This window comes from Coccidioides immitis, assembly GCF_000149335.2.
Source record: "Coccidioides immitis RS genomic scaffold supercont3.5, whole genome shotgun sequence".
NCBI lineage: Eukaryota > Fungi > Ascomycota > Eurotiomycetes > Onygenales > Onygenaceae > Coccidioides > Coccidioides immitis.
In genome coordinates, this window is record NW_004504307.1 from 724225 (window position 1) to 749835 (window position 25611).

The window sequence follows — 25611 nt, forward strand, 5'->3', positions numbered from 1 at the left end:
GCCAACCGTGTTCCGGCGCTGGCTAAAGCCGTTTCACCTCTCCAACTCCTTTCTCCGCAGTTCGTCACCCAAACGCACCTTGTGCCTCGGCCAAATCAAAGAAAACCCAACGGATAAGCGGTTGTTCCCTTGGGTGTTCTTGGGCTCACTGCGTTCAGCGGACCGATATTGAGCACCCAGGATCCGCAAACGAAGCGATAGATATGTCGATCTTTCGAGGAAATATTCCACCAACGCCTCCTGGAAAACCGTGTGTGACCATACGGTACCCGAAGAGAGCACCTTGATGATGACCAAGGAAGGACAATTTCTCCATATAGGCCTGGTGAGGAGACGACGCGACGCACCGAGGATGCTGGTGCTCTCCTGGGAGGGGTAACTAAGGGCGGCGGGTGTGACCAAGGCTGGAAGACGTGAGGGGAACGCTCTTTGGCTCCGGATATCCCTGTGCACACACACAGCCCCCCTTGTTCGGTATGACGCGCCTCGTATGTCCGACATATGAGCGATGCGCAGCACATATGTTTCTCAAATTGGCGGTTATTGTAATCTTCAGCTTTTCCCCAAGAAGCTGAAGGCTCAGCCATCGGTGCTTCTGACCCCAGCGCCGTTTAAGAAAATATATACCCGGGAAACTCCATATATGTCCCTCACATCTCTTATTCTATCTCCCTCATTCCTTCTCCTTCTTGCTTTTGTCAGGCATCTCGAGTTGACACAGGCTTTGCCAGGTCACCATCACACAAATAACTGTACTACGGAAACGTAGTCCATCCTTGTTCCGTTGACCTTCGCCAATATGGCTCCTGATATCGCATCCATCCTCACCGGGGATAATCCAGACATTAATGGCCCTGAAAGTCCGTACCAAATAGATCAGGAGGCCGTGCTCGGCAGCCAGCAGCGGAAAGTCAAAGTTCTCACCATCGGAGCTGGGGCGAGCGGAATCATGATGGCCTATAAGATCCAGAAGGAATGCAAAAATGTAGAGCATGTCATATATGAAAAGAATGAAGATATTGGTGGCACATGGCTGGAAAACCGGTATCCGAACTGTGCTTGTGATATCCCCAGCCATGCTTATATCTACTGCTTTGCACCGAATGTGAGTTCTCTCCCTTGGGGGGTTGACACCGAAAAGAACACTCTGTTATCCCACGGCTTCCTTTTCGCCGACGGCTTAACTAACTGATGTGGGTAGCCCGAATGGCCGAATTTCTATTCCTACTCTCCAGACATCTGGAATTACCTGGATAGAGTCTGCAACACTTTTGATTTACGGAAGTATATGACTTTCAACACTAAAGTCATCGGTGCTTACTGGGAGGAAGATAAGGGAGAGTGGAGGGTTGCTCTCACGCAAACTATGCCCGATGGCACGCAAAGGGAGTTTGAGGAGAGATGCAATGTTCTTTTGAATGGAACAGGCATACTTAATAATTACAAGTGGCCTGACCTAGAGGGAATGGACAAGTTCAAAGGCAGGGTGAGTTCCAAAACTAGTATCCATGAGAGGTGTAATGCTGTTTTGCTGACCTTTTGGAATTTATAATGATAGATAATACATACTGCAGTTTGGCCCAAAGACTACCAGGCTGAGCAATGGAAGAACGATAGAGTCGCTGTAATTGGCAGCGGAGCTTCTAGCATTCAGACTGTGCCAGGGATGCAACCGCACGTCAAGCACATGGATGTCTTTGTCAGAACGGTAAGTTAGCCGCAGATTTTATCGTTAACGTTTAGCAACCACTGACTCTAAACAGGGTGTTTGGTTTACAAGTATTGCGGGTAATGAAGGTCTAAACAAGGATTACTCGGAAGAAGAGAAAGCGAAGTTCAGAAATAATACAGAGGAACTTGTCAAGGCATCGAAGTTTATCGAAAACCAAATCAACGGTGACTGGGGAGTGTTTTATAAAGACAGTGAGGCGCAGAAGCTCGGTCAAGAGTATCTAAAGCGGCGCATGGGAGAATGGATCAAGGACGAGCGACTTCTAAAAGGTAAGCTCTTGAGCATAATAACTGACAGCATTGAATTTATCACTCACAAATAATTCCCTAGGGTTCACTCCCACATTCGGTGTTGGCTGCCGACGAGTAACTCCGGGTGACCCTTACATGGTTGCTATCCAAAAACCAAATGTGGATGTTCATTTCACTGCTGTGGCTAGGTTCACCGAAAATGGAGTTATGGGTGAAGACGGCATCGAAAGAGAAGCAGATACAGTTGTCTGTGCAACTGGGTTTGACACATCTTACCGCCCAAGGTTCCCTATTATCGGCGAAGGAGGTCTTGATCTACGCGACAAATGGAAGATCTGCCCAGAATCATATCTTGGATTGGGTGTCCCTGGGTAAGCAAACTTGAACCCTTCAGGCACCAGCCCCATGTTTTGCGGCCTTGACTGACCAGTAGCAGATATCCTAATTACATGGTCTTCGTTGGCCCAACATGGCCAGTGGAAAACGTAAGCCATCGCACTTTATCAGCGTATGCATCACTAGCCACCACTAACCCCAAATCCAGGGGTCCGTCATGGGACCACTTGTCGAGGTTGGCAACTACGCCATCAAACTGATCAAAAAGATCCAGAACGAGCATATCCACTCCATCACACCCCGGCAAGATGTAACGGATGCCTTCAATGAGCACGCGCAGGAATGGATCAAGCACACCGTTTGGGTAGACGACTGTCGCAGTTGGTACAAGAACAACGAAACCGGGCGCGTCAATGCGGTGTGGCCAGGTAGTTCACTACATTACATTGAACTGATCAAGGAACCGCGATTCGAAGACTATTCCATCACATACCAGAATAAGAAGAACATGTGGAGCTTCCTGGGTTTGGGCAAGGTACCAGCGAATGTTATCCCAAACTCTGATCATAGTCCTTATCTATCAGTGGAGGCGATTGACCCGGTATGGTTGGATGAAATCCAGGGGAGGAGGCATGGAGGTAAGCAAATTGAAACCAGAAATTGAGAGAGACCCAGGGGATGCGATATGCGGTCTATATGAGGAGAAGGTCGATAGCTTATCTGGCTGTGTTTGACGAGTTAGTGTAGTTGTACGGAGTACACAGATGCCTTTTCGCAAAGAAGCCCGTTGTCAGCAATTACAGGCCAAGTGGTGAAGAGCTGTCTGCCATATACAGATTACATACCAACCGCAACTGCTCCAATATAGGTTGTGCAATCAACTGTTGAGGGTGGGGGGGTAAGCCTTGGCCTGACTGTGCACACTGAACTGGTAGTTTCCAGCATCCTTTTCACAGACCCTGTTATTTTGATATTCCTGATTTCTAATGTAGCTAAGACACCAACAGTGTACCATACCATATTCTCCAATTAATTTACTCACCTTCCCTCTCCAGTGGAAAAGAACGCTGTCCGGCCACAAAGTGCTAATTGAAGATATCATTCAGCAACAAGCTGTTGAATTGTAAGCGGTCAGGACAACTAAAACTTTGAGCTTCAATTGGATGCTACCATTACTGTTTCCTGTCATTTTTGACGGGTTTTCTCATCTGGGTTGTTTGCAGCGAAACAGGTGGGAGCAGAGTTGTGGGGTTGGTATATGTGGAGTAAAACAAGGGCTTAAACAGTCTAGATGCAGCAAAATGATAGCATCTTAGAAAAGAGTGAATGAGTTGGTAGTGTGTAGTGCCCTTGCTGTAGAAGTAAATTAGAATTAAGTAAAGGGTAGCGGGATACAAGATGGGGAATATTATTACAGGAGGGGAGAACGGAGTAATGCAATTATATACGGAGTACATTCAAAGCCAAGGCTTGACTGTGTCCATCACACTGCCAACAGTGATGACTTTTGAACTTCACAAGATGACAGGACGCATAGCTCCACAAATGAACCCAAAGGGGCAGAAATAGCTGTTAATTAACACACTAGAAAGATTTCATGATAAAAATCCTCTTCATAAGGGAATGATTTGTTGCCATTCCGAACGAATGTCAGCAAGGGTTCTGCTTTTCCTTCGACAGACCACATCCAACGCGATGTAGTCTCCTATTCTTTCTTGTTTTTATTGGGAATTGGGTTACCATCCTCGTCCACAAGTCCCTTTGTGCGCATGACCCGCAGCGCATCATGGAGCGGATCTAGCTCAGGGCGCGGGGCGCGATGCGAGCCGAAGTAGCTGTCGGCCCAGGTGAAGTACTGACCGTAGTTAACGGTGAAGTACATGTGGTGGAGGGTGTGGTGGGCGGGGCTGTTGATGTACTTTTCGAGCCAATGACCCGATATCATGTCGCCGTCGTGAATGAAGATGGTCCAGATCTGCACGAGAACGAACAAGGTCATGTATAGGTACTTTTGCACGGGGAAAAGGAAGACGAAGAGGCTAGAGGAGCTTGTTAGAAATATATCCAAGGTTGGCTGGCTTTGATACTACGGAGGCCTCACTGGTACGGCAAAGATTGGACATATCCATCAAGGGGATGGAAGGCAAGAGCCGCCCATGGAGTTGGTACTAGACATGTAAGTCGATCCATCTTCCTAGTTCACGTCATACCAGTTGATCTGGGGTGGGGGGGGAAGAAAACGGCGGTCCATACTAATCCATTTGTGGTGGGGTTTATGAATGTACTTGTAGACACTTGGGTGATGCTCGAGTCGGTGAATCCAGTAGATGAGGAAGTCATTCCAGATCATGAACAACACAGTCGAGATTCCTAGCCACGCACGGCCGTATTCCTCTACCCTGGTATATAGGAAGCTCTTGCCACGGACCTCAGCTAGGAAAAATGGGAGGGTGAAGAGATTAATCCATGGGATGGCTTTCATCGAAGATATTATCTCCTTCCGGACTTGGTTCTCGAGGAAGCGCGGGTGGTATTCGAGACGCCGGTCGAAGATGAAGTAGTACGAAAAGGCACTAAAGACCCAGTAGAGTAGCGTAGCGCCAACCTGCGTAACCACCAGGATTGAGACGCACTGTCGCAGGATGTTGTCGCGCGGCCACGCCGAATTGGACGATGCGGATGGCGTCGCGCCCAGACCTGTCTGCGTGGTGGCATTGGAGACCGCCGCAGGGATGAAGTAGGTGTATGCCTTGTCAAATATCAAAGGATCCAGGATCTCGAGAGCAACGTCCATGTTAAACCGGCGCCAATTGGGTTAGGACATCGACGAAGGATAAGAGTGTTTTTTTAAACCTCTCCTGTGTTGAGGCGCACAAAATCCCATTCCTCGATTCGAACCCCTGAAGGGCTCGGAAGTTCTATGGATCTTGCGTGGAAAAGATCGAACCACAAAGAGAAACAACCTAACCAGATCGGTATAGTCTTTGAGACTAAGCAGCGCTAAATCCTATTAGGTAATACGGCGAGTTCCACTCACGTGACTAACGGATGGCTTTGGCTTTTTGAGCTTGCCGAGATCTTACAATCGAGTGAATGGAGCACCACCGGACGGATCACCATCGCTTCTCGTGGACGGTTGGAGGGTATGACCTCCCCGGCGATCCCCCAGCGTACCCCAAGGCACCCCTGACGTTGACCGGCTTCGGCCTCGGCTAGCTATGACTGGCTGAAGCTAGTTGACGACATTGTTAATCCGACCCGATGTACGGAGTACCGGAGCAGCGTCTTTCTCGAGCCGACTTCAATCCCAAAGGCCCCTGCAATGCAACGGCGCCCTCGAAATGCATCGCGAGGCCGGCCGATATTATTAATGGCTGGAGTGTTCGGCACATGGACTCGAGGACTGATGCTTCTGGAGCATATGAAAGAGGCCCCCCCCGGTCACCATCCGTCATGATTTCTGCTCATTGGCTCTCCGTCTCCGTGCCGGCAACTAAAAGTATCCTGACGAACCCCTTGAAACCAAGGTGGCATTCTCGGCCGGGGTGCATTGCCAATGTTCTTGATTTCCTGTTGCAGATAATGATCTTCTTCTTTTGTTGGAGTTTTTACCAAAGCACTCCGCGGACCGCACCATTGGAAATTAAGACGAGATCCTACTAGCAGTTGATGACGATCTGCCGCTTTCTCAGTTCTTACCCAGCACCTATGTGTGTTGGCTTTTTGCACGTAGTCAGTGAGAACTGCCCCCTTTTTTTATTTTTTATTTTTTATTTTTTTTTTCATGTCATTTGATATCTATGAACTATTATGGTCATGGGTCTCTCTACCCCAGGTTTCGTTTCTTGTTACAGCCTTTCGCTCTGCGCCTGTGGAAAACAAACTGCATGGATCGAAGCCATCATGGATTGAGAGGTATATATATACATTATATATCTAGTCTATACCGCTTTTATACAGGAAGGATAGTAGCGTTTAGCATCTGCTTCCGGCTATCCCGAACCGAACCCCGGCATCATCGATTCGGCGCCAACACGGCTACATGAGGTTCCCTTCTTTTTTGCTTCCCCGAGAAACACATTTTAGTAAAACCTCCTGGGGCGAAGCGAACCCGAACCTTGATACTGGCTTCTGTTTTCGAACCGAGTGCCATCGATTCCCATGCTAATGCCAGGATTCCATGAAACTCATTGACTGAAAGGGTGCTTTCTTTGTCGATCCTCGCCCGTGAGCATGATGGCAAGAAACATATAAATGCCCCGGATTGCCCTTGGAGCCTGCTTCTGTCTCCTTAAGATTGTTGGAGAACGGGAGAGTACCTTTGCCTTGATCATCTTTAACTTGCTAGTCCGGTTGATCTCACGATTTTCGCTGTTCTAAGCCCTAGCTACAATGAAGCTCAGTTCGATCCTCCTAGCCTTGGCCGCCTTAGTGTCGCCCGCCTTTTCGTACGCCATTTCTCACTTGCCTCGTTCGGAGGGAGGTCTTGATATCCAGCTTACTGCTATTGGCAACACCCGCATCAAGGCTATCATCACCAACAAGGCTGATCGCCCGTTGAAGTTGCTCAGATACAACAATTTCTTTGACGATGCCCCAACCCAAAAAGTTGAAATCTTCAAGGATGGTATGGTGTATTTTTTAACAGCCCAGTTCAGAGGTATCGACGAGCCTCACTGACTTTATTGCAAGGCAACGCGGTCCAGTTCGAGGGAATCTATCAACACATCTACATGACCGACCTTCCAGATGAAGATTTCATCTCCCTTACTCCTGGAGAGAGTATCGAGAGAGAAGTCGACATTGCAACAACCGCTGACCTGACTCAGGGTGGCGCCTTCACCATCTCCTCCCAGGGCCTTATTCCCTTCGCGGAAGTGGACAGCAATGAAGTCACTGGTGCTATGGCCTTCCACGCCAACGATCTTGAGATGGATGTTGACGGTGCCGTCGCCGCTACAGTTGAGAAGGCCATCAAGCCAGTTGATAAGCGCAGCAGGTTGACGAACTCCTGCACTGGCCAACGAAGGACCGCAACCGTGAGAGCCATCCAGGCCTCGGCTCAACTCAGCCAGCGATCCGCACAAGTCGCCCAGAACAACGCCCAAAAGCTCCGGGAGTACTTCAAGCAGACTGACCAGAGAACCCGCCAGCTTGTCGTGAACCGCTTCACCGCAGTCGCCCGAGAGTCGACCGTCAACGGCGGCAGAACGACATACGACTGCACCGATCGCATGGGCCACTGCCAACCGAGAACAATCGCGTACACCCTCCCGGCTCAAAACCACATCACCAACTGCCCAATCTTCTACCAGATGCCCCTTCTGACCAACCGATGCCACGGCCAGGACCAGGCCACCACCGTCCTCCATGAGATCACCCACAACCCGGCCATCGTGCAACCCCACTGTCTTGATCACGGCTATGGATACCAGGCCGTTCGACGTCTCAATGCTCAGCAGTCCCTCCAGAATGCTGACACCTACTCTCTCTTTGCTAACGGTAAGATGACATTCAGGTTATTTCTGTATTAAAAGTCATAGAAGCTAACAATACTCTATTAGCTGTCCATGTTGGCTGTTAGTAACAGCACTAACTGTTCTTTGTACGCTTTGATATGTATTTGTGATTGATCTGTCTTAACGCTTGAAGCCAACAAGCTTGGGATCTCCGCTGGACATAAGAGGACATTTTTTCAAGCTGTACATATTTCCCTTCAATATATATCTATTATAGTAAATCATATCAAGCCCATGAAGCTCATGAACCGCAGAAATGGGTCTGATTCTGAGAATCTACGCAGCGGGAATCTAATGAAGACTACCTACTGAGACCTCAGCGAATGAGCTGCATGTGATCTGTCAAAGCCTAAGAAAGCAGAACGATGGCATCATTAGTTTCAGTGAATTGGAATCTAACATAGTGGGCCTGTCGCTGTTAATGAGGGGACAAGCAAAAGGGCACAGCAAACATAGCAAACAGGGAAACCAGCATGCAAGAGTATGCGCGGAAGCTCTTCCATAGAAACCAAGAAACTACAACTCCTGAGCTTTGAGCATTGTATCCTGTGGGTTTCAGCCTTCAACAACTCATCATGAGAACTACATAGGATGCGGCGAGAAATTTTTGAATTGGATCTAAGGAGATCCAAGTGAGCAGGTACACAAGTAAGAAGATGCATTAGGTACGGAGCACTCTGTTGTTAAGCAGGGATACTTCTAACTACCTGTTACCCCATAGACTAATTAGTGTATCATGACTAGTTATCTGAGCCCAAAGGATCTTGCATTGGTCTCCCTGGCCAGTAAAGATCTGGATCCATACTGGAAAAATGAGCTTTTCGGGCAACTGTTGGAAAATGTTTATCTGACATGACCCATTGAACCATGGGTTGCAAGCTTGAAACTGTAGATCAACCATATATTTACAATGCACATATAAAGGGTCCAAAACATATAGAATTTGGAATGTATGATGCACTAATTGAGGGTTTTGAACCTGATTTGGAAGCTTTTTAATTACTAGAAACTAACTAAGTATTACACAACCACCCACACAACCTAAATTGTAATGAAGTTTTTTTTTTTTTTAAATTTCAGGAGCCTCCTCACTGGTTGGAGTCTCTGGTTTGGGGACAGGATGTAAGACCAGTGCAGAAGAATTGTCAGGGCAAGCCCATTCAGGCCATCTGATTATACTTTCAAGCAAATTGGCTCCACTGCCTCCAGTTGAAGACAGGCCTGATACAGATATATTTGGCTGCAACTGAATAAAGAGAGAAGGCATGATTGAAGTAAAGAAGAGAGAGAGAGAAGTAAATATAGCAGAGAGCAGAGCAGCAGTAAATTAATCTATCTTGATTACTAATTTACAGATGATTTCTTCTGTTTTTTGCTTTTTCTATTATTAAATATCAAAGTTAGTTTAATTCATTCTGACATTACATCAAGTATACTAACTACAGAAGATAAACAATTAAAGTTTAAGTTCTGATAAATATTGGTCAAGATTCTTTCAATATTCTATATATATAACTATATTAGCATGAGTTAAATATATGATCTCTAATCAGTTTAATCTATCTTGATAGAGTGAAATGTATGCTTCACAAGCTCTTTTTATTTAACTTGAATGGATATAAGCTTTTTTAATGCTACTAAAGTAGCAGCACCAACTTCAGTATTGAAGAGAGAAGAAGAGAGAGATTTGTCAGTTTAAACTAATAAAAGTATTATTTTAACAAGTAATTTACTAAGATCAGTAATCTGTTCTGTTATACTGGCTTTTAATTTCTCTTGAAGCATTATATTCTTAAGTCTGAGAAAATTATTATAATTAAATAATAATACTGTCACTTTCTTCTGCAGCTCTGAAGAAACAGAAGTATAGACTTTTTTATCTTTTGTATAATTAGTGCAGGTCTTTATAGTTTCTTGCTTGCAGAAACAAGACTTTTTAATATATATTATATATATAAATATCAAACAGTAGTTACAGAGTGTATTACTTATTATAGCAGACTCTTCTTTAACAGCTAAGAGCTTTTGCTCTGGCTTCTTCTTTATAAATATTAGAGAGTGCTTGTTCTGAGCTGCTGCTAATTTATGTGTTTGCAGAGCTATTTTTTGCTATTTCTACATATATTATTCTTTAATTTACTGCAGTTTCTTATTTCATTCTGAAATCTACTACTTATCTTAATATTAGAATAGAAGAAGAGAAATAATAAGAAATATAATAAGCTTAAGAGAAGAAAAGAAAGAAAAGAAGAGAAGAAGAGAAAGATTTTATATAAGAAGAGATTATTATATCTAGTGTATCTGCTTAATTATTTTGAATTTTCTAATCAGAATGTGTCTATTTATATATTACTAAGTACTAACTTATTTTGCTTAGAGCTTCTACAGCTGATTATAGTGAATGATAAAGAGATATATATTAAATATAATGAAATTCAGCTCTTGCAAGCATTGATATAACAGAGTATTGCATTAAAATCTAGATATTAAATCTCAAAATCTATTTTAAAGTACAAACTAACAGCTAATTTTAATTTAAGAAGATATCTTTTTATGTATTTAACTAGAATCTGCATCTCTTTTGGAGCATGTAATCAGTTGCAGCTGATATAAATCTCTTTAAACAGATAAACTAATTTATTACAGTCTTAAAATAATTTTCTGTAATATTCTGTAAAGAATTCTGATTCTTCTTATCTGAATTATTATTCTCTGACTTCTGTAGAGCTTGCACTGCCTGAGTCAGATATAAATCAGATTTCCTGAATAGTATACTAGATATCAACTGGACTGCATCCAGAATTTCTGGTAAAGTCTTAATATGGATAGTCTTTAGCTTTCTTGATCAGATCTTCTATTAAGTAAAGTCATCTGAATTAATATCTTTTAGTTCTGGTTTTTATATCAAGCAGTTCCAGAGCTTGAGTACAGAATTTCAGATGTAAATTAATAGAGTGAATGTGTTCTGTTTTGAACTGTTGTCATCAAGATACAGCTTTATATATACTACTAAATTTGCATATATCTCTATTGCCATAACTGTCAGAGCAGAAATTATGATAATTAAGATTTACTATTAACTTATGTTCAAAATATCATTTCTCTTGTGAAGCTGACTTCTTAAAATTAACACATGGCTTGATTCAGTAAAAGATTTTACAGAATTGATTCTACTTAAACAATCAGATAAAATAGCTGATCAGCTTTTATTAATTAGTTATTTCATAAAGTCTGAAATCAGAATTCTCAGTCAAGCTGAGTTTAATATATTCTCTGATATGATTCTGCAAATAAAGTCAGTTTATATTATAACTAGAAGTTTAGAGATGTTATTCTGATCTTCAAGCTATTTAAGATCTTACATTTCCAATCTTTACAGAGATCTGACATGCATCTAGAAAGTTTACAAAAATATGAGTTGTTTCTGACTTTCTAGTTCTCAAGACTCAGCATCTTCTGAATAATATCAGGAATTGGGTCAGTATTTAATATTAATATATAGATTTATTGTACCTGATTTTGTATCTTGTACTTCACTACTTGAACCTGCTTTTTAATCTCTGTATAATCAGAGAATGCTTCAGTTCAGATACTTGTATTTGAACTAAATAATATCTTTTGAGTCTTTAACATGTTATATGATTGAGTTTATAAAAAGATGCAAGCTGTTTTTTTTAGTGCTGGTATACTCTGTATCTCTGACATTTTGGCTATTGAATTGCTGTTGAGAATGAATGAGAGTGAATACTTGAATTTTAAAGAGATTTGCTACCTACTATATAATTGACTTGAAGTACATTTGACTGCTCAAGTTACTATTCAGATCTGTATTTATATTTCTCTACATTCTAAAATTCAATGCTGCTAAGTGATTGATTTCTTTAAAATAGGCTGATTATCTAGAAGAATGCAGATTATTGCTGATCTTGCATCTCTTAGAGCTAATTACAGATTTAGATAATTAGAATATTACAGTTGATCTGTAGTACAGTTGGCATATTTTACAGCTGCTCTAATATTTAACTTTACTATAATACATCTGATTCTCCAATTGAATAGTAATTTTCTTTCTAATTTCTATATACTTTATCTTAAAGAAATTCTGCAGCAACTCTTACTGTTTCTGCAACTTGAAACTTAACTACTGTAAAAACTGATGTATAAATCTTGAGTAAACATATGAGATCTGAGATACTTGAGATACATAAAAAACTATATGTTTTGGAGAAGATGACTTCATTTGCTATTTCTAGTCTTGCAGTTTTAAAGATACAGACAGTCTATCTATTTGTTGCAGAAATTGTAAGATTGCAATTATGTTTTATCTTCAGTAAAATCTGATATTTAGCTGAACAATCAAACTAAGAAGTCAGAGTTAAGTGTAAGATCTTGAATTCTCTGTCAGTCTGCATCATTTTAATTACTGTATACAGAATGCAGTAAGTCTTTCAGATATCTCTGATACTCTGTCTGATACTCTATCTGATACTTATTCTGAACCAGAAGATATCAGAGTGCAGAAGATTATACAAGAAGCAGTGGCAGCTCTATTCATGAAATTAGTTGATAATAATGAATTACAACAGTATGAAGAGCCTGAATCTGAATTCTGGTTACAGACTATATTATATCCAGTGCATCTGGTTAGCAATAGAGATTCTGATTTTCATTCATAACTAGAAAATTTATTAAGCAACCAGTCAGCTGAAATCTATATTCTGACTACAATAAATAATCTGTTGGAGGTCCTAGTCCATGTGTGTGTGGAGCCTGATGAAATGCTAGACTACTTCATACTTGCTTTAGAATTATGATGTGAAAAATTGAGAATATCTTGCTGACACTATAAGATACTATAGAAAGTCTTACAGATTTCTGAAGACATTAGTATACTGAGATCTCTACTATTGGGGCTGAGCATGTTAAAGAAGAAATACAGAGCTCAATTCTCTATACTTTCTATCTAATAGACATTCATACTGGCTGTTTTATTGAAAATGTCAACTCTTTCATCTGCTGAGAAGTGACTAATACAGATATCTCTTATATCTAATTTATTCTTTCAGAATTCTGTGACTCTTTTGTCATTACTAGCAAGATCTCTTGTATTTTGCAAAAAGATACATATTGGTATGACTGATCTAGTTAACAATCTGACTGAATTGTGGCAATCATGAAGCTGGAGAAGCTCTATTAGATGTTTGTTGGGTGACTTTACATGATATTCTGATAGAATACCAGTCTTTTCTTCTGATTTTGTTTGTTTCAGATGCAATAATACTGCATGTAAGTGTACTTGAAATGAACAAGAAATCCATATCAGAAGAATTTAATTTGTGGGTTGGAACTGAAGACTGGCCTGCATAAAATCTGATGAAATTATTCTTATTATTCAGTACACTATTACTGTCAACAGCTTTAATAAAAGATTTCATTTACTGAGACCTTCACTTTGCCTGAACAAGCTGCTCTTACTGAAAGATCAGAAAACTCACATCATACATAAAGATAACATTCTAGCTTAACTGAATGTTTATCTTGACTACATCTTTAATGAATTGGGTAGCTACAAACTCTCAAAAACAAATGGGTTCTTTATATGGTGAGTGATGAATACAATTTGCTACATATTATCTGTACAAGAGCTCTGACTTAGTACTCTGCTCTGAAATGAACTAGAAATTGTAGCATATAAAAGAGATATACTGATCAAGATACTCTGTTCAGATAATATTATCAAGAGAACTATATTCATTCTCTTCCTGCTGTTTATTGATGGATTTAATTTATATTAAAACATGTACTGAAATATAACTGACTTTTATATAATCTCTGCAGAACTTAATAATTCTGAAAGAAGATAATAAAATAATATATATATAATTACTCTTGAGCCTTATGCTACAAATTTTCATAATATTATAAAGATGTTAGCTTCTGGTTTACAAGCAGTTGAAAGAGAATTTAATATTATAGTAACTAGTAAAGAAACTGTCAGAATTATTGCTTTTTGTATTGCTTATCTTAATAACATGCTGTAGCAAAATGATAATACTGGAATCAAATATTCTACTGTAACAGTCTTCTGTTAGAGCTGTACTGTCTCTGATATGAAGAGATTTAATATGAATTTTGACTTGATAAAACATAACTGATACCATTACCAGCTACTTAATTTATAGACTGAAATTAAGATGAAGTGAACTGTTCACAAGCAAGAAGTACTGTAAAAGACTCATGAATTAATTAAGAAAAGTTCTTCAGTTTTGAAGATCTGTCTAATACTGAATCTGATAACATTTTTTCTCTCTGATCTCTGTTATAGTAAATTTTTGAGCCTGTCCAAAGTTGCACATACATTATTAATATTACATATATTGACATCTGAGAAGTAGAAGAAATACTGCCAAACTCTACAGAGATTTCTATTTTAAAAATGCTGAGTCTGACTGCAGTCTCTAATTATTTATCTGAAGTTCTATCAAATCTAGAAATATATCTGAGCTTTAATTATAATTCTAATTATACTCTGCTTTACTCTAAAGTTTGATTAAATTCAGACTGTTATTCAGCAGACTCTCTATAACTTCTTTAGTGAACAGTTAATTAATTCTGACATTCTGTATTTGTTACTTGCTAAAATCTTTAGTGCTATTGCAAGAAGTAATTTACTATTGACTTCTCAGACATCTGTTAGATATAATGAACTTAAAAGTGTAGTTACTAATATCTGAACTATACTTCAGAAAGTGATAGATACTACTGTTATAACTGCTGAGGTATTATGATTAGCTAGCTGAACAGTATAAATGCTGAGATTATAACAGAATTTGCCAGTGTTCAATCAGATTATAATACTTCTGATAGAGAACATTGTAATTAATACTGTCAGTATTACTCTAAAAGCAGATAAGATATTATATGCTTTAAAATACTGATCAAACATGCATATTAGAGTGTACTATACTGACCAGATAAAGAAGTATGCTGTACCAAATAACTGTAATATACTGATTAAGAAGAATAAATACTATAAATACAAAGTATTTGTGCAGTAAACCAACAAGTATAATATTGAAAAGATTTTACTGATTCATAAGAGCTTTAAATACACTATATTCTTGATTCTTGATAAGGCTCTTATGGAATTGAAACTCTATATCAGCAGCCAGATAAAGCAACTTCATTATGAATGTCTGATTCTCATGCAAGATCTTATATGATTGGAACATAATAAGCAATAAGATGATAATGAGAATGCTGATGAAGCTGATAATTTATATACTATCACTCTCTTTCATAATTTAATCAATGCTTACTGTCAACTATCAGCTAGCTGTAAAGTCATGAAATTACTTAATTTACAAAGTGTATAGCTTTCTGAACTATTAATTATGCATTTCTTTTTGCAAAAGCTCTGACTTTTATACAGCAGTAATTAAGCATATCAACATATACTTGATGAAGATTTGATCTCAGTCTGATTGCTTTAAAAGCTGATCTTTACATTTAATAAAGATGTGCATTGCACTACATTGAAACTTGATAATCTGATTGAGTATACTTGTGTATTGAGCATCAAGATTAAGTAAATAAGATGCATATTTATCTATAATCAGAGCAGCTGCTGGAGGGTTTTTTTTGCCATGTTCTCTGCTTATGAAATTTGATGTAAGAGAGTACTGGATTTGCTGATTTTGCAGGTGAATTAGAATGAGATTTATATAATTAGTTTATCTGCAATCTGCAAATCAAGTCTTTACACAATATCTGTCAGTAAAGATTCTGAAAGACTTGAACTGGATTCTGCTCTGCTGACTATCTTTCTCAACTGTACTTGAAGTGTTTTCTTTTTATAGATGGATTGAGTGGTTTGATGTATGTAGTATTGTGCATTAGTTAAAATCTCTTCAGTGTTTGCTGAAGTAACTATACTATAATAATTTCTATACTATAATGGTTTCTACACTATAATTGTTTCTATACTATAATAGTTTCTATACTATAATGGTTTCTATACTATAAATATTTATAAATCTGAAAAGGTATTCTAAATGTTCCTAGATATATTTGTTGATCAGGGGTTTGAACATTTCCTGATTTCTATATTGAGAATCAGAAGCTATGTTTCTGAATTCAGAATGTATATATTTTTAAACTTCCAAACAACTGTGAATTTGGATAAATGTATATTCTGACATAAATGTATTGGGACTAGTGGATCTACAGTTTACAAATCCTCCCCATTTCTGCTATGGATGCCATGATGGGTCACATGATCAACCAGGTAAGGTAGTTCACCACTAAACAAGCCACACCACTAAACAAGCCAAATTTCACCAAATGCTTCACACAATGAATTTATTAAATATCTCAACAACCAGATCTTTATTATTAAATAGCTATTAAATATTAAATGAATGTGTTCTTTGAAGTATAGAAATTAGTGTAGTTAGGAAAATAAACAGGTGGATGGCCTAATATTGTGGCCAGAGCAAGAGATCTGGGGGGTAGATAGGAAAGAATTCAAAGAAATGTCAACAGTAGATTTCTTGGCTAGAGAGTCTAATATCTTGCTAGAGAGACTTGTAGAGCTCTTACTTCTTCTTTTAGAAGGTTGTATAGACTCTTTATGATAAGAATCTTTAGTAGGGGAGTCCTTCTGACAGTGCTTTGAAGCTGGCACTTAAAGCCCTGACTGCCAGCATTTAGTAGCACATTCAACTGCCTATTTTTTCTTCTCTGCTAGTTGTAAAGCCTTCTTCTTCTCACAAGCAACATGTTGTGTCTCTCTTTCTCTAGCACATTTGATTTTTTCAGCCTCTTATTGCTTATAGATCTTTTTACAGGCATTCTTCCATTCAATCCATCTTTCTTCAGTATCTCTAGCAGCCTGCTTCTTTTGAAGCTTTTATTGAAGCTTTGTCTGTTGTATTTGAGCAATTTTATTAGCTTTTTCAGTCTTTATTTCATCCAGATACTTGTGTGTCTTAAGAACTTTTGTTGGAGACCAGAACTGTGCTTGACTAGAATTATCTCTATTGAGTAGGTCTAGAGGCTTGCCTTACTTGCAGCATTGCTTCTCCATCACTAGAGTTAATCTTAGATACTGATTCTCATGTTCCAGTAGTTTATTACAAAGAGCAAACTGCTCACTAGCTTGAATAACCTGTCCAATGCTCTGCAAATTTAGGCTGTGCCAGAGACATATACTCTTGATTTCTTGTCAGAGCTGGTGCATATTGCTAGAAATAGAAGATTTAACTGACAGTATAGGGGCTTGAGTAGTTTCAAATCAGTATAGTTGACATTGAGAATCCAGAGAATTAATTCCAGTCTTTACAAAGCCAGCAAGTATATTTTCAACTGTCAAAGCCTTCTTTCAAGCCATATTGAATAGTCTCCAGAAATCTCTTTTTGTCATTCAAATATAGCTCATTCTGTAATATAGTAGTGCTTCCAGCTCATTCAAATATGCCTTGCCCAGCAGCCCAAAGATTCCAACATCAAGAGATTGCAAACAGTGAGTTGAATGCAGCAGAAGAATTATAAGAAGAATCTTTTTACAGTCAGCATATTCAATAAATTTCATATTTATATGGGAGAAATGCCCATCTAGTAGAAGCAGACATCTTTCTCAACCAGCTTGTTCCTTAGTATGCTTATTGAAAATTCATTTCAACCACTTCAGTTCATATTCATCATTGCTCCAACCATTTGTTGAAGCTGCAAAGTAGGCCCATTCACTTCTATTATAATCATCTAGCCATGTATCCTGGAGATCTCACAATTCACTCTGGTAAATAAGAGCTGGAGATAGTGCAATTCCTTCAGCAGAGACTGAGCAGAGCAATAAGAGGAATTTCCAATTACTATCCTGGGTGGCAGCATTCTTTCCAGCTCATAGGGCTTCAATAGAGACTAATTACTTTGAGGCATGGCAGGAGCCTAGAAGGAATTCTTTTTTATCAAAGTTGTAGATGTTTGAGGGCTCAAGATTATATTAATTGATTTTCTGCTCCAACTACTCCATAAGTATCAAATAGTTAGCCAGCATCAACAACCACAATCACAATTAATCAAATAAATCATCAAATTACAAGCATATAGAAGTGCTTAAAGTACTGATAGTTATCTGCTACCTGCCTGTTTTGATCAATTGCTTTGAGATAAATGCATTTGATCTTGTCATTATACTGCTTGCAAAATTAATTAACCCAGTTAATTCCAACATCCTCTCCTGTCATCTCTTGTACAATATTTCATAGGATCTGAGGTGTAATGGCAAGGCCACAGCTAGAGAGCTTGTTTATATAATTCAGAAGCTCTGCCTCCTGTATATCAGAGAGCTTTTTCTTATATCAGGAGGCCACTTCATCCTGAGCAAGTTGCAAGCCTTTATGCTGTCAGTGCAGGGTCTCTCAGTTGACTGAGTACTTTCTCATGGTTGCAGTGTAATTTGGGGTCTCTTGTGATTCAAGATCTTCAATTGCAAGCCTAATTGAGGCGTTGTTGACCATGTTGTCGCATATTGAATGTTGAATGTTGGAGGAATTTGGTGGTGGAAAATTTGGCTCGTTTAGTGGTGAACTACCTTACGCGGGCTCCTTTGTTATACCCTGCCTCCTCTTCTATTGGATCAGGCACTTTGGGCGTCCTGCATTTCTAATTGAGACTGTATTTTAGACATTCTTGAAAGGGACAGGCATCAAGGCCAGCAACAGAATGAAGAAGCTTCAATGATTCTGGAGCCTCCCTTGGGCACAGCGCCCAAGGCCACTGGGTCGCCAGAGCTACTTGTCGGTCGCATGCCTGGGCTAACTAATCCGACCATACTTACACGGCTGGGTCGGTGTAGACGTACTTAATCAAATCAAAATCAAATCCAACGCATTGACACGGCGCTTGGAGCAGAGATCAAAACAACAATTCAGGCTGCAAGGGATAAAAAACTGAAAGCCTGCTTCTTGCGTTCCTCGTTTGTCTAGCTCTTATTTCCCTCCAGGAAATCTTCAATAAGTTTGCGAAATGCGCCAGCGCAGAGCTGAAGCGCGCCTCTTTCTGATTCAGGAGGGCTTGTCAAAGATACGTCCTACATAGACTGCTGTTCTGTTGTTTGCCTCACCCAAACCTCTTCATATCTTCTCAATGGCTTCAAGTTCTTCTCTCGTGAGGCTGGGCCAGTCCATCGCTGGCTCAGCAAGTTCGTCTTCTCCTGTCCTGAAACTGGGCCAGTGTCTCACTGGCGCAGTCAGTACGTATACTGTCACCAAGCAACTCGGCGAATTCATTTGGTTGGGAAGGTACCCATCAATCACATGCCATCTCCATTCCGTTCCATGTCGCATGGATACCGAATAATCGCAATTTTCGTACTTACATACTTGTTTTGTTAACAGTAACAAAGTTGGGCAGACTGTCGTGATCAAATCCGCGCGCCATTTCCGAATCGCCAACGAGAGGGATGTCCTGAGGAAATTCCAGTCCAGAACTCCGCATCTGCGCCCCTTGATAGATGAGATAGTCGAACCAGCAGACCTGCCTGCCATCGTGTTGAAACATCTCGAGGATGATCTACTCACCGCTTCAAACGCTAAGAAGCTTAGCAGAAGGGAGATCAAATATGCATCAAAGAGGGTTCTTGAGGCATTGAAAGTACTGCATGAAGATGGTTATGTGCACACAGGTTGGGATTAAGATCTGGATAAGCCTTTGAATGGTACTAGTTTCTGATGGAAAAGATGCCTGCAGATATCAAAATGGACAATGTCCTGGTGAACTACGCGCCATCTTCCCAGAATGAAAGTGGACAGCGCTTTACCGATGTCCAACTCGCAGACCTCGAGAGCACAGTCCACATAACCTCCCGCTTTTGCAAGGACCGCGATGAAATTGGTACGCCCATCTGGCGGAGCCCAGAGGCGCAGTTGGGACTGCAATGGGGTCCACCAACTGACATCTGGTCATTTGGGACAATGGTAGTTATTGCATACCCCGGCTCATTTCTCCTAACAAATCCTAATGTTGACAACAAAGGTGATATCCATGATCTGGGGTGACAACTTCTTTATCTTCAAGCCCAAATTCCCCCGTGGCCACGACGAATATGAACTGGAGATCCTCGCCAAATACCACATCTATTTTGGACCATATCCACCATCATATGTCGATCTCGCTGATCAGGAGACCTTGGGAGTACTGTCACTTATCATGAACGATGTGCCGCCCGAGAAGTTGAGACCTTTCTCACTGGCTAGCCAGCGAGAGATTTCGGAAGACGACAAGGAGTTTGTCTTGAAGATAATGAAACTTGACCCAAGGGACAGGCCGACTGCAAAGGAACTTCTCGAAGACGAGTGGTTCAATGGAATATGAGCAGATCAGCAATTTGGTCGATCACACACTTCGACGGTACCGGCGGGCAACACCGTTTTCGAATTCTGGATAATCGGTGTGGCTCTCTGCCCAACCGCATCGACGATAGATTCTGGGCGTGTCCAGTGGCTTGTCTGGGTAGCTACCAAGAGCACGACTTCTACCCCATTTTTCGTGAACTTGCCGACAGTCTTCCTTTTGATGATCTGGTTGAACGGCATGGTGGTGTTGGTTGCAGAGTCAGAGCTGGCTCAAAAATAGAAGCAAGGACTGATTTAGGGAAGGCAGTGGGTGGTATTAAAGAGTGAGGAAAGATATTTGGAACTGTTCATCAGAAGGGAATGAAAATAAAGTCCTGAGAAGATACAATTAGAAGAGAGTTTTATATACTTTTTTTTGCCAGCATCACTATTCATACTGTATGAATGCCATTCAACATATCAATACACTGAACAACTTCTCTGAATAATTACCCACACAACTAAGTGTCTAGCAATATCATGGGACTGCACAGGCATGTTTTAGTCAGGGGTAATCCCTGCATCTCTTGCCATGATCAGTTTGACTATCAATAAGATTCCCATAGATCAGCAAATGGCACAGTCTGGAGCTCTTTTCTTGATATCTGATTCCAACAGATAGAGTCTTATCCAAAAATAAGCCTATTCAGACTAAAGCAGTTGTTGAGAGTGAACAGTGAGAAGGCAGCAAAATCCTGTGGACTCTTCAATTTAGTAATGCAATGCAACCGGGGAGAAACGGAAGAGAAGAAGAAGAGAAGAGAGAGACCTCTCTAGTCACATCTTATCATTGACAGATCAGATGTTCTCATGACACTGACACTTGATTATAGCAGAAATAAGGAGGATTTGTAAACTGTAGATCCACTAGTCCCAATACATTTATGTTGGAATATACATTTATCTGAATCAACAGTTGTTTGGAGGTTTATGATGGAAGCCAATTTCGAGCAGAACTGTAACTTGCGAGTCCAGGTTCTTATCCAATAGCAAAATCAACACTGTGAATGAAATATGTGTGTACATATCTACAGGATACTCGATGTGCATACACCTAGATATTGCAAAGTTAGCAATTAAGTTATAACTGAGCTCCTCAATTATTATATAACTAGGGCCTATCCGCTAGTTAGTAGTTACTGTGTGCATATTAGTTAGCATCCCAAGTTACTCTTGCTTATATGCATTGGTAAATGGAAAGAATTGCTTTGCAATTGTCGTTCACTAACTAGTGGGAATTCGGATATACGAAGACTGGGTCAAAGCTTATTTGAAAAACTGCTGCGTGCTCTCCAACTGTTACTCCAGCCTGTACGGAGTACTCCGTAGTTAGTAGTTTATTTAAAAAAAAAAGGAAAAAAAAAAAAAAAAAAGAAAAGAAAGAAAAAAATTAAGCAATCAGCTTGCATTAACTATATACATCATTCTTTCCTTTCTTTTGTAATTGTTTCTCTCAACCCTTGCAACATTACTCCGTACATTGACTTACTATACATGTTCCTCCCACAAAAAAAAGGCTGCTGGCTCATTACACGTACATCTCCGATTTTGTGTTCGACCACACCTCCGGCGTAGGGTGGAAAAGGCGCTTCAGCCCCAACAACGGAGTATTGACGGGGCTGTCACCCTCATACAGGAAGACATCGTACAAAAAGCCGCCAAATACGCTACCTAGGAAAGGCGCAACGATGGGTATCTACACACAAAGGCAATGACGTTAGCCTCCAAATCCCAACATAATGAACAGCTCACAGGGCCGGGAAAGAAAAAAAAAAAAAAAAAAAAAAAGGAAAAGAAAAGGGAAAAAATGGAAAGAACAGAAAATAAAGCGGCGCCCAGTTACTCACCCAGAAGTAGTAGCCTCCAGCAGACCAGACGCCAGGTCCGTATCCTAGGATATACGACAACAGTCGTGGAGCGAAGTCTCGAGCCATGTTGATGGCATACCCAGTTTCCCATCCGAAGCACGCTCCAATGCCGAAGATGATGAAGAAAACGCCGAGTGGAGTTAGGTTTCCAGCTCCGAGATTCTTGTTGTCAAGGAGAGCATAGAGACAGAATACCAGGATTGTACTGGCGATGAACTCGGAGAAGAATTGACTTGTGCGAGTTACGAAGGGAGCGGGATATGTGGCGAAGATACCGGCGGAGGACGTGGCGAGCCCCACCGTCCTGATCCCGGGACCCCCTTCGAAGAAGTCAATTGCTGTGATGTAGTTGGCATACACGATGGCAGAAGCGATGAACCCGCCTAGGCATTGGGCGAGAACGTAGACGGGGAACTTCCTCCAGGGGAATTTGCGGTATACACACATGGCGAGAGTAACGGCGGGGTTGATGTGGCCACCAGACCTTCCTGCAGCGTACACACCGAGCATGGCACCAATACTACGATAGGGAACGCCTCATGTGAGAACGTATGTACTCGAAAGAACGAACAAATCTTGCGATAGGACTTTGGGCTTACCCCCATCCCCAGTTAATGGACTGGAAAGCTCCCTTTTCGCCTTTACTAAGGACAACCTGGGCAACAGATCCATTGCCAAACAGGACTAGGAGAAAGACGCCGCAGAACTCGCCGAATGGCTCTCGGAGAGTGCGCCTGATTTTGCTCCATACCAGTTCATCCCTCATCTCGGGGCCTAAAATCCGCGGAAAGGATCAGTTGCCAAGACAGTGTAAGAGAAGGAAAGGCACTAGACATACCAGTGTCTGCTGATGTTTTTGCTGCAATTTCCTCCACAGTTGGAGCCATTGTGAGTGGTGTTTCGTCCATAGTCATTGCTTGCTTGCTCCTTTAAAGAACTAACTGAGGGGCGATATCAAAGCTGATGTCCGAGAATACGATCCCTAAGCGCCGTGAAGCAGATATTTATCTGTCTCTCCAAACGCATATTGAGGTAATTGAACGCCGCCGTAGTGGCACAAAAACAAACTAAACTCAGTGGTGCCATGCAAGTCACCCATGAACCCAGGACTGATCACTGACACGGTAGTCGCATTTGCCCCTCCCGACTTTCACCATCATGTGTAAGACTAGGGCATGCAGCGAGGATTTGTATGGGATGAATCCTGGCCGCAGCAGTGGAACTTGGTAACCCCAGCATTCCTATTCATCCGGACGGCGGGGAGGGGGCAAACGGTAGCAACGACACACTGGCACCAGAGGGAAAGGACCATGGATTAAGGAGAAAGAGGAGGTCGTCGCGGGTCGCAGCAGTCGCAGCAACACGCATGCATCACGCTGTTCTATTTTAATAAGCTGGAAATGGCGAGCACGGAATCCGGGCCCTGATATTGCCTCGGATCACCCCATCGCGGTGTCACAGAAGGCTGAATCCTCCCGTCGCCATTGGGCAATTGCAGGAACTGGTTTGTAGGGCGGATGGGAGGGGACCCTTGAGTATCACCAAAGGGACGTGACTCGATATCTCTTCCATGGGAATGTGCCCGGAGAGCGACAAGCCAAGAGCCTGTGCAACTCCGAAAGGTCAGGGTATGTGAAGATCACACACCTGTTTCGCGGCCACCTAAACCCCGCCGCCGTACGGCTGTTTCCATTGAGCTAATTATTGTTACACACGCTTTTTCTAATGCGCATTACGAAGTGAAATATGTGCTCAGTGCGGGCTCGGCTCTTTGTCATGTGTCCGATGGCAGCTATGCGTAGCTTGGATTTTCTGATGAATTGAATTTGAAGAACATGTCTCCCCCGTTGTTGTTGGCGTACTTCTTCTTTCCATCTGGCTATGGAATGGATGAGGGTATTTAGATCAGCGGCTACTTAAACCCGAGCGTGGTGTTGTATAGACTATGCTATGCGAATTCTTCTATATTCTGCAGTCCGTACCTGACCAAGGACCGGACAAGTTGCGGTCTCCTTTTCCAAGCTGAAGTTTTATGTTTGCGCTGCGCTTGGAACCTGCAGCCAAAGAGTTAGTTATGAACGAGCTACTCCGTAGTTAGTGATCTACTAAGCGCTCGGGTGCTCTCCGGAACTTTCGCTGCTATTTTTAAGAATCATGCTGTGAATCACAAATGCTACATCAATCATCACATTAGTATTTGAAATCTCTCTGCAATTTTAAGGATAATAGTATAACTACGGTTTCATTTTTAACAAATGTCAAACATCCTTGGGTATACTGGATATTAAAAAGGGTGCGTCTAGAAATATACATTGTTTACAAATTGAAATTCTAAGCAAAGAGTAAAGTCTCTTTTCTTTTTCCCCTTTCCAAGGTTCAATATCCCCATACTCCGTACTCTGTAGACGTTCGCCTGAAACTAATGGGAGCCGGACCATTTTGTGCAGAATTCAACAACCTTACAAAATATGACCAGGGATAGATGTTAATGTGCTGCGCTAGGAATGTACTTCTTGTTCGACGTCCAGCATGCTTTTACTACTTCTACACTGTATATGATCCTGAATATTAGTCCCTCTTTTTTTTTTTTTTTTTTTTTTTTTTCTTTCTTTGCAACTTATGTGGCTCAAATTACTCAATAGGGTGCGAGAAAATACTTTGAAGATTATAATTTGTTTGGATTGCTGGATCAGTATAACAGTGTGTGTCTACTACTGCATCTTACACAGAAAGATATAAATAAAGGTTGAAATAAGGTGAAAAAACAAGGTGTAATGTTCTCCAAAGTTCCGGGGTTGTTGTTGTATCATGAACTAAAAATTGTAAATCGAGTGCCCCAGTATCCAAATGTCCATACAACATTGCCACATACCTTACCAAACAACCGGCGAACCAATTTCAGGGTGGCTTCATGGGTCTGCCAATGAGACAGGTATCACAGACAGGCTGCTTAGAAATGGATCTCTTGCTATTTGAAAACTTTTAAAACAGTCTTGACTTGCGGCACTGGTAACTTTGAACTGTGGCATTGCGTTTCATCCGCTGTTTCTACCACGTTTCCAAACCTTTCGAGCAGTACCTATTTGAACTAAGATCTATAGAAGACACAATAATGCTTACGGAGCAGGAAGTTGAAAGCTAAAACAATAAAAGTAGAAAAAGGCGATGAAGATCTAGGGTTCGAAAACCTAGATTTAGGCATTGAGGGGTCATCACTATAATTGACCTGTCAATTAGTTACTCTGTAAGGTGCTAAGCTGTCTGTCAGTGGAAGTCAATATAACTACGGAGTACGGAGTATATGGAAAACAAATGCGATCAAAGGTTTAGTTAATTAGTTAGATTAGCAGAATGGAGATTGTTGATCAATTAGTTGAAAATAATCCGTAGCTGGTCAGATAATTCAGTGTGCAATTATGGAATACTCCGTATATTTATCGAATTACCTAGATAGGTTTGATGCCCAATTAACTAGTTACTTTTCTGTACCCATCTCTTGTCATCAAAATG

The 25611-nt window shown here is 41.0% G+C and overlaps 7 protein-coding genes across 7 annotated transcripts; 4 read left to right on the plus strand and 3 right to left on the minus strand.

Annotated features, from left to right (window-relative positions):
• Nucleotides 1–33: 33 nt before the first annotated feature.
• CIMG_10098 (uncharacterized protein) lies at nt 34–587 on the minus strand (the record flags this gene model as incomplete). The annotated part of the gene is made up of 2 exons (XM_001239075.2): nt 34–404; nt 458–587. 2 exons carry the CDS (start codon nt 585–587, stop codon nt 34–36), a joined length of 501 nt encoding a protein of 166 aa, XP_001239076.2.
• A 212-nt stretch (nt 588–799) lies between these two features.
• On the plus strand, nt 800–3138 carry CIMG_10099 (uncharacterized protein; the record flags this gene model as incomplete). The annotated part of the gene is made up of 7 exons (XM_001239076.2): nt 800–1105; nt 1202–1486; nt 1559–1708; nt 1764–2001; nt 2063–2354; nt 2420–2468; nt 2528–3138. 7 exons carry the CDS (start codon nt 800–802, stop codon nt 2981–2983), a joined length of 1776 nt encoding a protein of 591 aa, XP_001239077.2. The 3' UTR covers nt 2984–3138.
• Nucleotides 3139–3450: 312 nt separating this feature from the next.
• On the minus strand, nt 3451–5224 carry CIMG_10100 (C-5 sterol desaturase). Its single transcript, XM_001239077.2, has 3 exons — nt 4573–5224; nt 4421–4487; nt 3451–4358 (listed from the first exon to the last, which is right to left on the minus strand). Exons 1-3 carry the CDS (start codon nt 5111–5113, stop codon nt 4025–4027), a joined length of 942 nt encoding a protein of 313 aa, XP_001239078.1. The 5' UTR covers nt 5114–5224; the 3' UTR covers nt 3451–4024.
• A 1487-nt stretch (nt 5225–6711) lies between these two features.
• Nucleotides 6712–8113, plus strand: CIMG_10101 (metalloproteinase 8; the record flags this gene model as incomplete). Its single annotated transcript, XM_001239078.2, has 3 exons — nt 6712–6946; nt 7012–7821; nt 7884–8113. 3 exons carry the CDS (start codon nt 6712–6714, stop codon nt 7901–7903), a joined length of 1065 nt encoding a protein of 354 aa, XP_001239079.1. The 3' UTR covers nt 7904–8113.
• A 3955-nt stretch (nt 8114–12068) lies between these two features.
• On the plus strand, nt 12069–12805 carry CIMG_13542 (uncharacterized protein; the record flags this gene model as incomplete). The annotated part of the gene is made up of 4 exons (XM_004444606.1): nt 12069–12140; nt 12187–12219; nt 12272–12481; nt 12698–12805. 4 exons carry the CDS (start codon nt 12069–12071, stop codon nt 12803–12805), a joined length of 423 nt encoding a protein of 140 aa, XP_004444663.1.
• A 6181-nt stretch (nt 12806–18986) lies between these two features.
• CIMG_10103 (STE/STE20 protein kinase) lies at nt 18987–20213 on the plus strand (the record flags this gene model as incomplete). The annotated part of the gene is made up of 4 exons (XM_001239080.2): nt 18987–19141; nt 19238–19524; nt 19590–19816; nt 19875–20213. The coding sequence occupies 4 exons, from the start codon at nt 18987–18989 to the stop codon at nt 20211–20213; spliced, it is 1008 nt and encodes a 335-aa protein (XP_001239081.2).
• Nucleotides 20214–21761: 1548 nt separating this feature from the next.
• Nucleotides 21762–22988, minus strand: CIMG_10104 (MIP family channel protein; the record flags this gene model as incomplete). The annotated part of the gene is made up of 4 exons (XM_001239081.2): nt 21762–21929; nt 22081–22621; nt 22701–22875; nt 22940–22988. 4 exons carry the CDS (start codon nt 22986–22988, stop codon nt 21762–21764), a joined length of 933 nt encoding a protein of 310 aa, XP_001239082.2.
• Between the last annotated feature and the right edge of the window lie 2623 nt (nt 22989–25611).